This window comes from Podarcis vaucheri (assembly GCF_965113315.1).
Source record: "Podarcis vaucheri genome assembly, chromosome: 7".
Classification (NCBI taxonomy): Eukaryota; Metazoa; Chordata; class Lepidosauria; order Squamata; family Lacertidae; genus Podarcis; species Podarcis vaucheri.
In genome coordinates this window covers 3,185,001-3,197,554 of record NC_138765.1, presented here as the reverse complement: position 1 = coordinate 3,197,554, position 12,554 = coordinate 3,185,001, and the positions used below count along the sequence as shown (strand labels likewise).

General features: G+C 52.5%; 1 protein-coding gene and 2 long non-coding RNA genes across 4 annotated transcripts in view; 2 read left to right on the top strand and 1 right to left on the bottom strand.

Moving 5' to 3' along the window:
- LOC309537044 overlaps window positions 1-7,722 on the top strand; it is a 101,729-nt gene extending 94,007 nt beyond the window's left edge. The window contains exon 2 of the long non-coding RNA XR_014221786.1: window positions 5,409-7,722. This is a non-coding gene — a long non-coding RNA (uncharacterized lncRNA). The remainder of the gene's footprint in view (window positions 1-5,408) is intronic.
- Window positions 1-7,722, top strand: part of PLEKHG2 (pleckstrin homology and RhoGEF domain containing G2) — an 83,099-nt gene extending 75,377 nt beyond the window's left edge. For both annotated transcript variants that reach the window (XM_082230940.1, XM_082230939.1), the window contains exon 18: window positions 338-7,722. In XM_082230940.1, coding sequence (XP_082087066.1) covers window positions 338-2,382 — 2,045 coding nt within the window. In that variant the 3' untranslated portion in view covers window positions 2,383-7,722. The remainder of the gene's footprint in view (window positions 1-337) is intronic.
- The window catches only part of LOC309537043, a 67,476-nt gene that overhangs the window by 17,518 nt on the left and 37,404 nt on the right, over window positions 1-12,554 (bottom strand). The gene's annotated exons all lie outside the window — the stretch shown is intronic.

The window sequence follows — 12,554 nt, the reverse complement described above, 5'->3', positions numbered from 1 at the left end:
AAGCCATGGTTAGGCAAATTAAGGCCCGGGGGCCAGATCCAGCCCAGTTGCCTTCTCAATCCGGCCGGCGGACGGTCCAGGAATCAGCGTGTTTTTACATGAGTAGAATGTGTGCTTTTATTTAAAATGCATCTCTGGGTTATTTGTGGGGCACAGGAATTTGTTCATTTCCCCCCCCAAAAAAAAAATATAGTCCGGCCCCCCACAAGGTCTAAGGGACAGTGGACCGGCCCCCTGCTGAAAAAGTTTGCTGACCCTAGTTGATTTCCTCTCCCCCTGAATGAGGAGTCGGTCTTTTCACGCTGCCTCCTGCCTCTTCTTCTCTCTCCTTCTGCAGGCGAGCCCCGAATCTACGGCCACGTCCTCATCCACGAGCCCCTGCACCACGTGGTCCGAGTTCAGGAGAACACATTTATCACTGCCGCCACCCGGGGGACGGCCCTGGAACTGCGTGCTGAGAAGCCCTGCCCGCTCCTTTCCCCAGAACTCCTGGGTCCACTACGGCAGGGACTTCTGTGCCCCGCACCCCAACCTCCGTGCGTCGGGTCTGACGCCTCGGGACCTGCCGGTAGGGAGGCGCTCCCAGAAGGCAAGCAAAGCGGAGGAGAACCAGGAAGCCCCAGACACTCCCCGTCGCCCGGCCCTGCTGTGGATCCCCTGGCCAAAGAGGCATGCAAATTGAGGGAGCCTCCGCTGCACCCCAAATTTGTAACCGAGAGAACCACGCCTGGAGCCACGAACGCAGAGGAAACCACGTCTGCGTCAGAGCTGGCTGGGGAGATGGAAGAGGCAACGCGGTCATCTTCTGGGCCTGGGGTACAGCCGGCGGGTACCTTAGGAAAAGGGGTGCCCATCCGTTGCCACGACCCCCAGAGACTCACTGACCTGGAGACCGGAAACTCTTCTGTCTTTCCAGGCTCTGTAGAGGAACCAAAGCCCAGTTTGCCCAGTTCTCCAGCTGCTCCCCCAGCAGGGCGGGCCTCCCCCCAAAACCAGGAAGGGCCCCCCTCCTATACAAGCTCTGGGCTGCAGCTGTCGGCAGCCGGCAGTTCAACAGGAAAAGGCTCGGCACCTTTCCAGGAGAACGATAAAGTCCATACAGAGCTGGCAGCATCGAGCAACGAATCCTTCAAAACGCTGCCCGGCGTCCACGGAAATGTGGCCCTGGATTCTACCCCAAAGGCCACGGTGCTCCTACCGCTGGCTTCCTCAGGCCCCACAGAGCACCCGCTGCCGATGCCCCGCAGCACGGAGAATTGCCCCATCCAAGAATCCCCGGCCCGGCCCGATTTCCAGGCGGCAACAGAGCTTCCGGTCTCCGCGCAACAGCAGCGCGCGCCGGCCCCGCTCCCGAAGCTCCTCCCCGCCTCTCCGGTCCGCAGGTGCCTCTCCTCAAGCGCGGCGGCCATTTCCAGGTACATCGCGGCCTCCTGCATCAGCCAGAGCCTGGCGCGGAAAAACGGCGGACCTCCTCACGAGGAGATGCAGGTTCCGTTCCTGCCTCCCGCCTCTGGACCGACGCTCCCGAGACCCCTGGCAAACCCTTTGGCTCTGCTCCCCAAGGGGGCACCCAGGGCCCACGCCAACCTGGGGAAGCCAGAGGCCTTGTTTCCGAGAGACCCAGCCCCAGCCCGCTGTTTCGGCCCCCTCTCTCCTCCCCGCCGCCGAGCCTTGTCCGCAGCAGCCCAGGCCTTCGAGAACGGCGTCCCCTTCTCCTCCGCCTCCGAGCCCAACTCTAGGGTGCAGTCGCCCTGCCCCGTAAAGCCCAGAGTCTGCTCCCCGCCTCCAAGCGGGCCCCGGGCCTGCGGGTTTGCCCCCTTGTGTGCCCACCCTCCCGGGCAGCCGCCCGCCCACATCGCCTCCCCGGTGCCGTTGGTGCCGGACTGTGCCACGGGGCCTCCTTTGAGGCCGCGGGGAAACAGCCTCCCCAGTGGTGGGCTGGCTGAGAGCCCGGCCGTAAACGGGGACCAGGCACCGCTAGCGTGTGCCAAGGGGGCTCCCCACAACTTGCCCGCTCCGACGCCCAGAGGCTCCCCCGGTTCCCACGAAATTGGCAGCATCAAGTGGCCCAACGTGCCAGGCCTGTGTCTGAAGTACGTGGGCAGGGAGTGCCGGCCGAGCTCCCAGAGGAGGCCGCTTGAGGGGGAGGGCTGCCCCGAATCGGACTCCCCCATAAGCACGGACCCAGCGCAGCTCTCCGAGAAGAGCCAGCAGAGGGCCAGTTATTCGACAACGGTGAATATCCAGATTGGTGGCAGCGGTAGGATCGCCTCCTTCAGCAACGCCCAGGTCAGCCTGACCCACCCGCTGCTGCCCACCCCGGACCAGCCAAGCGTCAGGAAGGTCAACGGCAGTGCCTTAGAGGGGGGGCCCAAGACGTGAACTTTCCGGGTCCTGCCGGGGGCTAGGACCAAGCCCTACCACTGCGCCAGGGAGGGGGTGAGAAGGGGCGGGTGGCGGGAGAGTTTAAGGGAGATGAATTGTGGGTGTGCAGTCCGAAAGATCGGCAAAGCAGCTCCCTCCCCCCCCCCCAAATGCCACAGGGAAAGGTGATTTCTCCTCCTTCCCCTCTTTGAACCTCACTCTGTTGGGAATGAATAATTTGCCTGGGTTGGAGTCAGTTTCAGTTCATTGGTAGCAGCAGGAATGGTGAGTTGGGTGCCGAAACACTTGGGGTCGTTGTTTCAGGTGTATGTGTTTGAGGGGGGTCATTTTCTCATGTTTCTCGCCCCCATTACCCTGCCTTTCTCCCCCCCCCCCCCAGATTTAGGACAGATTCTGGTGGGTTTTGTTTTAGAAGCAATCCAGAGTTCCCCGTAAAGACGTATTATTTGTTAAACCACTGTACCGCCGCATCCGCCTTGTACATTGAAAGCGCTATGCTGCCCCCTTTAAACTCTCATGGCTTCCCCCTCCCGCACAGAATTCTGCGAGCCCTAGTCTGCAGTGGAGACAGGAGACCCTCGTATTTCCCTCCCGGGGCCACGATTCTCCCTGGGAACTGTAATCTACCGTTCTCTTGTCGTGAGACAACAATCTTCCTCTGTCCCTCTGCAACCTTGCATAATTTCATAATTGATATTTCAGTTGGCCCCTTCTGACCATTTGCCAGCTCTGGTTTATTTATTTTTATTTTCTGAGGCAAGCGGAACAGCGTTCCGAATGTTCCTGGCCATGGACTTCCGTAAACTGGCAGTGTATAGCATTGCCAGTTTCGTTTGCAGTCCGACTCCCGATAAAACAGGATTTGCCTTTCTTTCTTTGCAATAATGGAGGAATCCCTGACAGAAGGCCACCCAACCCCTGTTTGAAAACCTCTGACGAAGGAGAATAGCTCTCACCGTCAGAACGGTCTTCCTAACATTTAGTCGGGATCATGACCCTGAACTTTTGTTTACCCAGGGCTTTGGGTAAGCCCAAATATACAGTGCGTTCCTACCACAACAGTCCATTCCATCCGAATGGATGGCCCTGCCAAAGAACTCCCCAAAAATTGGTGAAAGAATGAGTTTCCTTTGCAGAAGCCATGCTGATCTTTCCTTCCTTCCTTCTATATCCTTAACAATGCTCTCTTTAATAAGGCTATCCACCAATTTTCTAAGGGCAAATGTTAAGCTAATGGATTTATCATTATCTGTCTCCCTCTCCTGCTCCCACCAATACCCTTTTTTAAACAAATTAAAAAATGGTATTACCTTGCCTGTTTTCCCATCCTCCAGCAAAGAGTTGGCTTTTACTGACTTGATTTCAGCAGCCAAATCTGTCCGTTTTCGTTGAGATCAGCAGGTTCGCTTTTCGGTCAAAGAACTGCCATTCTGTGCAGACTTGTGAATTTTTCGTTTCTCCGTTTGCCCTAGAATATCACCTCTGATCTTCTCTGTCTGGTTATTTCTTCAGACATACCCCACCCCCTGGAAGATAAAGAATAGGTATGGGTATCTGCCCAACATCTTCCACTGATTGTGAAAAGAAAGGCAGGTCATTCATTCATAGAATAACAAAACAGTAGAGTTGGAAGGGACCTCCGGGGTCATCTATTCCAACCCCCGGCAATGAATTCATCTCTGCAATCTCTCTCTCTCTCCCTTTTTTATTTTAGCACACCTTCCACTCTGTTGTCATCCAACGGTCCTTCCATTTCCCTGGATAATTTCCTGCTTTTGGTGTATTTCCAAAAAATGTTTCTTAACAGTTTTAGCAAGATGCTCCACAAATTATTCCCCCCATCCAAACTGTATCATCAGCTTACATCCGCTGTGCCAGACAGAGCTTCTGCTCAGTTTTGTTCTCCTTTGGCCAAGACCTGGCGCCTTTTTAGAACATCCTTGACTCTGCTTGTTAGCCACGCTGGCCTCCTCTGAGATGTCCTCATTTCTTCTGGCTCACAGCCTAGCTGAGCTTCTGTTGTGGTTTTATATAACCTCCAAGAATCTTTCAAAGATGGGGTCCCACCTCCTTGACTCTCCCTTCCAAGAAGTCCCCCTGGTTTTTGAGAAACTTTCAAACGGGTTCCTCTTTAGAACGAGCGCCGGTGGCTCCTCTTGCCAGCGTAACGCCCAATTTCTTAAATTTCCATGGTCCTTTCTATTCTCCTTTGCTGCGATCTCCTGTGCCATCTGGCCCTGTCATGCAGGAGATTTCCTCTGTTAGGAACTGAATGGCGTGTCAGTGTTCTTCTCCCACAATTGTGGAAGTCGCTAGCAGGGGAATTTCAAGGACTAAAAGTATCTTCGTGCCAGAGGCAGCCTAGGGCCTCCATCGACTCAGACCCCAGTCCAGCTAGTTGTGGTGGAAGTAGACCAAACTTCCTGATGCCCTTGAGATGCCCCCCATGTAAGAACACCAGAAGACCCCCGGTGGATCAGGCCAGTGCCCCATCCAGTCCATCATCCTGTCCTCGCCGTGGCTAAACACCCCTAGGAACCCAGCGATCAGGATAGACTTCCTCTGGACCTGGGGACTCCATTGTTGTTGAGTCGTTTAGTCGTGTCTGCCTCTTCGTGACCCCCTGGACCAGAGCACGCCAGGCACTCCTGTCTTCCACTGCCTCCCGCAGTTTGGTCAAACTCATGCTGGTAGCTGCGAGAAGACTGTCCCACCATCTCGTCCTCTGTCCTCCCCTTCTCCTTGTGCCCTCCATCTTTCCCAACATCAGGGTCTTTTCCAGGGAGTCTTCTCTTCTCCTGAGGTGGCCAAAGTCTTGGAGCCTCAGCTTCAGGATCTGTCCTTCCAGGGAGCACTCAGGGCTGATTTCCTTAAGAATGGAGAGGTTTGACCTTCTTGCAGTCCATGGGACTCTCAAGAGTCTCCTCCAGCACCAGAATTCAAAAGCATCCATTCTTCGGCCATCAGCCTTCTTTATGGTCCAGCTCTCACTTCCATACATCATCACTACTGGTCTCCATTAGGAACTCAAGAAAGAGCCTGGCCGCTGGATCAGGCCCATGGCCCTTCTAGTCCAGAATCCTGTTCTCACAGGGGCTGACCAGGTGCCTTTACTGGGAAATCCACAAGCAGCATTCAAGCACAACAGTCCTCCTGCGGTTTCCGGGAACAGTCCTTCAGAAGCATTGGAGGCAGGGCATAGCCATGGTGTCTAGTGGCCACCAGGAGCATTCTCTGTGCCCTCCATGCTTTTGCCCGGTCTTCCTTTAGAGCCATCCAATTGGTGAATCATCGCCACCTCCTGCAGCAGGAAGTTCCATAGTTCATTGGGCGAAGAAGCAATGTCCAGAGATATCCGGAGGAGCCCAGGTGGGAGAAGGATGACCTACTGTATTTTCCGCTCTATAAGATGCACCCGGCCATAAGACGCACCTAGTTTTTACAGGAGGAAAACAAGAAAGCAATGCAAAGCCTCTTGAGCGAAGAGGGAGGAGTGTTCCCGCTGCACTCAAGAGGCTTTGTGTGGCTATTCCTGAAGCCAGGAGAGCAAGAGGGATCTAGCTTCAGCGATAGCTGCGCAGCCTGCATTCGCTACATAAGACGCACACACATTTCCCCTTACTTTTTAGGAGGGGGAAAGTGCGTCTTATAGAGAGGAAAAATACAGTAACTAGAAATCGCCAAGGGAACTATACAACAGCTCCTGACCCCATTAATTTGGGGAAGGGAGAATTGGGGACTGGGAAGGGAAGGGGCCTTTATCTGACCAAGAGAAGGAGAGAGCACAGAGGGGGTCCTGGCAAGGGGAGTCAGGAAGGGTTTCAAGCCAGGTACGTTTTTGATAGAGAGAGAATTTGGTGGAGAACGGGGTGGAGTTCATGTGAGGCATGATGGCAGCCGCACCCTGTGGATTATGGGGGTCCCAAAATGAGTGTGATCCGGAACTGATTCATGGGGCACAATCTAGCCCAGTGGTTCCCAAACTTTTTTCATCCACCACCCCGCTGGGTTCCTTTACTCCCTGACCCTGGAAAAAGCATTATTCAGAGTAGCAGTTTGCACAGCGCACTAAGGAAGATAGTGCAATAAAATTCAAAACAGTAGCAATCAATGGCACACCTATTCAGAATCCAGTTTGAATGCTTTCACTTAATTAATTTGAGACAGTTGATGAAGTTGATCCGGTGATGCCAGAGAGTCATTTATACCTTCTTAGAGCCACGCACAAGGACGCGGGTGGCGCTGTGGGTTAAACCACAGAGCCTAGGACTTGCCGATCAGAAGGTCGGTGGTTCAAGTCCCCGCAACGGGGTGAGCTCCCATTGCTCAGTCCCTGCTCCTGCCAACCTAGCAGTTTGAAAGCACGTCAAAGTGCAAGTAGATAAATAGGTACCACTGCGGTGGGAAGGTAAACGGCGTTTCCGTGCGCTGCTCTGGTTCGCCAGAAGCGGCTTAGTCCTGCTGGCCACATGACCCGGAAGCTGTATGCCGGCTCCCTCGGCCAGTAAAGCGAGATGAGCGCCGCAACCCCAGAGTCGGTCATGACTGGACCTAATGGTCAGGGGTCCCTTTACCTTTACTACAGCCACACACACACACACACCAGTAATCCCATCACCCACTTTGGGAACCACTGGTCTAGTGGGAAGATCTCCTGCACAAGCCTTACTTTAACAAATGGGAATGGGGCTGCCGTGTGCCCCCATTTGAACCCGGGTGGGTATGTCTGAGTATGAAGGGGTTGGAGGTCTAGTCTGGATTTTCTGCCAGAGGCATGCAACGGTCTTGTGATCCGGTGGATCGGAGGAGCAACCGGGCGATTGGCTGAGCGACCAGGACTCCAGAATCAGTTTTTTGCTCTTCGAACGTTTCAGATGTGAAACCACTTCGCTTTTTTTTGCCGCCTTCCGCCCAGAAGTTTCTGTGCTGCTTCAGTTTAAACCTTGCGAGAAAATGAACGTATGCACTTTTTTATTCAAGGGGCACGCTGCCTTTTCTAGGGATTCCCCGTTGGTTAACAGATTTTGTGTGTGCGCGTGTTTTACAAAAATGTCTATTTATAGTGACACAGTTGTGTGTGTGTTTAATTTAACAGCAAGAGGGATGCTCTTTTCGACCTCATCAGAATGGGTACTAGTTTTTTAAAATCTCCCCACCCTTGTAAATAAATATTGATAACACCGGCCTCCTCCTTTTATATATTGATGTCTTTCTCTCCATTGTTTTCCCCCTCGTGGGGTGTACATAAAATCAATTTATAATATGACGTGGAGCTGTTTCTTTTGAAAAGGAGTGGCGTCACCAGAGCAAATAAACGGGAAACTTTTTATCCACGAAGCCGGAGCCGGTCTTTTCCTTTGTGTTTTTGAAAAATTCTTCAGGTTATTTTCGTTTTTATTTTCCATTTGGGCAAGTTTTGCCCTTGCAGTGATTTTATCTTGGGCACTGAAATGAAATCACCACCACCATCACTTATTAGATTTATCATTGTTTTTTTTTTGCTACGGCAACTCAAAGAGAGTTGCAAAAGAACAAACTCATGCATATATTAAAACCAGGAAGTAAATACCCTCAAAGCTACATTAGGACCCGTGCAAAATGGCCAGAGATATTTAAAAGCCGAAGGTCTGGTTAAAAAAGAAAGATATGTAATGAAGGTGTTAACGGAGAAATCTGAGGGCTCCCTTGGACAGAAAACAAGGACCCCGGCCAGGAATACCAGAGCAAAACAGCAGCCAGGAGGCTTGGTCTTTATTGAAGGCTGTCGCGACAGGACTCCCACCTGCCACAAGGTGGAACAAGATGGAAACCCAGAACAAAAGAAAACCCCAACTTTTATTAGTTAATAATCCCCCAAACTACACCCCTAGAACTACATCACAACTACATCATGACTACATCACAAAAAGGAGGGGTTGAGGGAGGAGTTGTGGAGGTAACCTGAGTATCTTGTCACCTGGCTGGCTCCTCCTTTCCCCCTCCCCATCAGTCATTTCCAGAAGACAAAGGGGAGTTGGCAGTTTCCTGCCCCCAGAGGGAAGAGCTAATCATTGCCATTTGTTCCAGTCCATGTTGAATCCACTCCTATATGCAAGTTCTTTCTGTCCCTGATGGTCTTCTGTCTGGGACCATCAAGGTTGTCATGCCAACTGGGCAGGGCTCCTGAGTACGTGTTGGTACACTCAAAGGATTATGGCCATGCTGTATCAAACCATCCCCCTTTGATAGTCCTTTCTTCATGAAGCAAACTAAAAGTGGACCGGTGTAAATCCAATGTACGGTTGATTTACTATGAATTTATAACAGAAACGTCACGTATGTCGTGTTTGCGCGCGCGTGTGTGTGTGTGTCGTGTTGTGTTTGTACAAACTGAATGATTGGGGTTGTTGTTTTTTCTGCAACAAGGTGCCATGTGAGCCTCCCTAGGGAGAGCAATTCCATAAACGGGGAGCCACCACAGAGAAGGCCCCGTTCTTGTGTTGCCACCCTCTGGACCTCTCAAGGGGGAGGCACATGAAGAAGGTCTCAGGTGACGACCGCAGGGTGTGGGTCACTTTGTATGAGGAGAGGCAGTCCTTGAGGAATGAGGTCCTGAGCCAGGGAACATTTTATATGTCGAAGCCATTGGTAGCCTTATCCTCTGTGCATTCGCCCAATTCCCCCTCACAAAACTCCTGCTGCAGATGCCTTTTCCCCAGGGAAGGTGCGGAGGGAACCAAGGGGGAGGTTTCTCCTCCACAATGACCCATCTCCTACAGAAGAACATTACGTGGGGCTCCCTTTGAAGGTGACCCGGAAACTACAACTAATCCAGAATGCGGCAGCTAGACTGGTGACTGGGAGCGGCCGCCGGGACCACATAACACCGGTCTTGAAAGACCTACATTGACTCCCAGGATGTTTCCGAGCACAATTCAAAGTGTTGGTGCTGACCTTGAAAGCCCTAAATGGCCTCGGTCCAGTATACCTGAAGGAGCGTCTCCAACCCCATTGTTCTGCTGGACACTGAGGTCCAGCGCCGAGGGCCTTCTGGCGGTTCCCTCATTGCGAGAAGCCAAGTTACAGGGAACCAGGAAAAAGGCCTTCTCGGTGGTGGCACCCGCCCTGTAGAACGCCCTCCCATCAGATGTGTGACATTTTAATGTGTGAGAGAGAATGTGAGAGTGGGGGGGGGAGTGTCATGCTGGGATGTGGTTTGGGTGTCTGCAGGTGAACTTTGAGGCAGTATGGCAGCCGCACTCTGTGGATCCTCTTTCAAAGGCATCCAAGATGGTTGCAATCCCTGCCTCCCGTGGCAGGGAATGTGGGAATGTTCTGGGTGGCAGGAGAGGATATACTGTTTATTAATATCCTTCCTAACTTGCGCTAGCAAGTTCCTTCATGTAGCAGAGTTACATTCCCCATTTTACAAGCACAGCAGATTGCTGGTTGCAGGCTCGTATGAGCCTCTCACTATTGTACAGTTAAGTCTGTCTCAGACTGAATTGTAAGTTCCTGGTAAGTTCCTTTTAAAAGGGAAAGGGACCCCTGACCATTAGGTCCAGTCACAGACGACTCTGGGGTTGCGTTCTCATCTCGCTCTATAGGCCAAGGGAGCCGGCATTTGTCCGCAGATAGCTTCCGGGTCATGAGGCCAGCATGACTAAGCTGCTTCTGGCAAACCAGAGCTGCGCACGGAAACGCCGTTTACCTTCCCGCTGGAGCGGTACCTATTTATCTACTTGCACTTGGCGTGCTTTTGAACTGCTAGGTTGGCAGGAGCAGGGACCGAGCAACGGGAGCTCACCCCGTCGCGGGGATTCGAACCGCCAACCTTTAATCCCTCTTAGAAGAGGACAGACACAACAATCTTATTCAAAGTCTATAAAAGAAATTTACTCACATCAGTTCACAGTTGGATTCCTGGAGGCAGATTTAGTTACCATTATGTACATGTGGATCTACCCCATATGGGGGAATAGTCCCAATTCTCTTGCTCGCTGGGAGCTAGCAGGGCAGTCCTAGCTAGAAGCTGATCAAACGAAGAAGGAAGGGAAAGAGAGAGAGTGCTTTGTGACTCATCCTTTTGTTACCTGGACGGTGTGCTGTTCCCTTGGGTTACCCGAGAGGCGAGGTCCAAGTCTGCAAAGGTGCAACATGGAGGCAGTCCGTAGTAGCTGAAACTGGGTGCAGGGCAGGGAGTTGGGTGAAGTCAGGCACAGGCTTGCAAGCAGGGAGCCAGGGCTGGTTAGGAGATCAGGCAGGAAAGCAGGACAGGGTTCTGTCCAACAATGTTGCTCCCGCGGACTGGGACTGGCTGGCTTTTATCTGCCCCGAGGCATAGGGCGGCCCCGATCCTCAGGTGACTCGCCTCTCCTGGCCTGGAGGCGAGCACTCCTCCTGCGGGAACTTAGTTCCCTCCGCCTCTCTGCCCTGAGCCTCTGCAGCTCAGGAGAGGCTGGAGGGTTCCCGGACCCAGAGGCAACCTCAGCTTCCCCTAGCGGGGCTGAGAGTGGAGCACCTGCAGGCAATGGGTCCTCCATCACCTCAGGAGCCAGAGCAGACTCAGCTGGTGCCTGCACCTGAGGATCCAGCACAGGTGAGGGCCCTTCAGGCTCATGCCCCAGCCCCAGCTCAGCTGATTCTGGAGGCGGGGAATCCTGTGCAAGCTGGGATCCCTCAGCATCCGAGTCCGAATCCCAGGCCATCACAGACAGGTAAGTTCACACCCACCCACTATTCCCATGCAAGGAAGGATGCTCCAGCCAGGAGGAACAGGAAGCTGGACCAAACATCCGCTTGCATGTCCACTCTAGGAAAACAAGGAATGTTGTATTTGACTGCTCCCAGTGGATTGCAACCCACAGGGAGTTCTTGTTTAACTGTGTGTTGCATGAAGGAGGACTTTATTTTCTCTGTCCTGAATCTTCCAAACGTTCATTTTTGTTGGATGTCACAAGTTCTGGTGTTCCGAGAAGGGCGGGGGGACGTTTCTGTATCTGCTCTTTTCCTGCCACGTGTCAATTTATAAACTTCCATCCTCAAGCAAAAGCTCCCAGTAGCTTCCTGGAACACAAGTCCAGGGCGATTCTGTTGCCGTAGGCGAAGCTGCCTCTCTGGGTACCAGTTCCTGCATTCCTGTGCTACCTGGGAGAAGGGGCCATTAGTCCATCTGTTGCATAAGGAAGAGAGAGGGAAGGAAGGCAGAGGCCTTGTGCCCACAAAAATGCCATGACAACAGCATCAGGCATCCTTTACAAGCGAATCCCAGAGGACCTTCTGCTTAAGAACCAGAACAAACTAAGTAACGAACAAAAAGCCAAATGGAAGTATCTCGTAGAATATTTTATGAATTATGGTGCTGGGGGAGACTCTTGAGAGTCCCCTGGACTGCAAGAAGATCAAATCTCTCCATTCTGAAGGAAATCAGCCCTGAGTGCTCCCTGGAAGGACAGATCCTGAAGCTGAGGCTCCAAGACTTTGGCCACCTCAGGAGAAGAGAAGACTCCCTGGAAAAGACCCTGATGTGGGGAAAGATGGAGGGCACAAGGAGAAGGGGACGACGGAGGACGAGATGGTGGGACAGTGTTCTCGAAGCTACCAGCATGAGTTTGACCAAACTGCAGGAGGCAGTGGAAGACAGGAGGGCCTGGCGTGCTCTGGTCCAGGGGGTCACGAAGAGTTGGACACGACTAAATGACTAAACAACAACAACAACAGTATTATGAAAACGTGAGCATGATTTGAAATATGAACAGCTCCGAAATATTGAGACGAATACTTAGGATGATTAAACCTAGAGATTAAGAATTTAAAAATATATATGCAGTATTTAAACGACAGCATAGATAGAACACCATGGAAGGGGCGTGGGGTGGGAGTTCCACGTAATGTTTTTACGAAAGTGTTAAAATGGGAAAATTCAATAAATTTTATAAAAGCACGTGCACAATAAAAAGCTTCCTGGATCAGGCCAGCCGCCTCATCTAGTCCAGCAAGCAGCGGAGGAAGCCTTTCCAGCGCCTGGTGAGGACTGCCCCATAGGGGTGGGGTGAACTGCCCATAGGGGTGGGGCCATGGTGCGGGCGGGCGATTGGTGCTTGCCATCAGCGATTGTGCACTGGATTTGTGGCTTTGTGGTTGCATACGCGATTGGCTGTTGCAGTCCTGCGGGTGGGCGATTTTTGGCA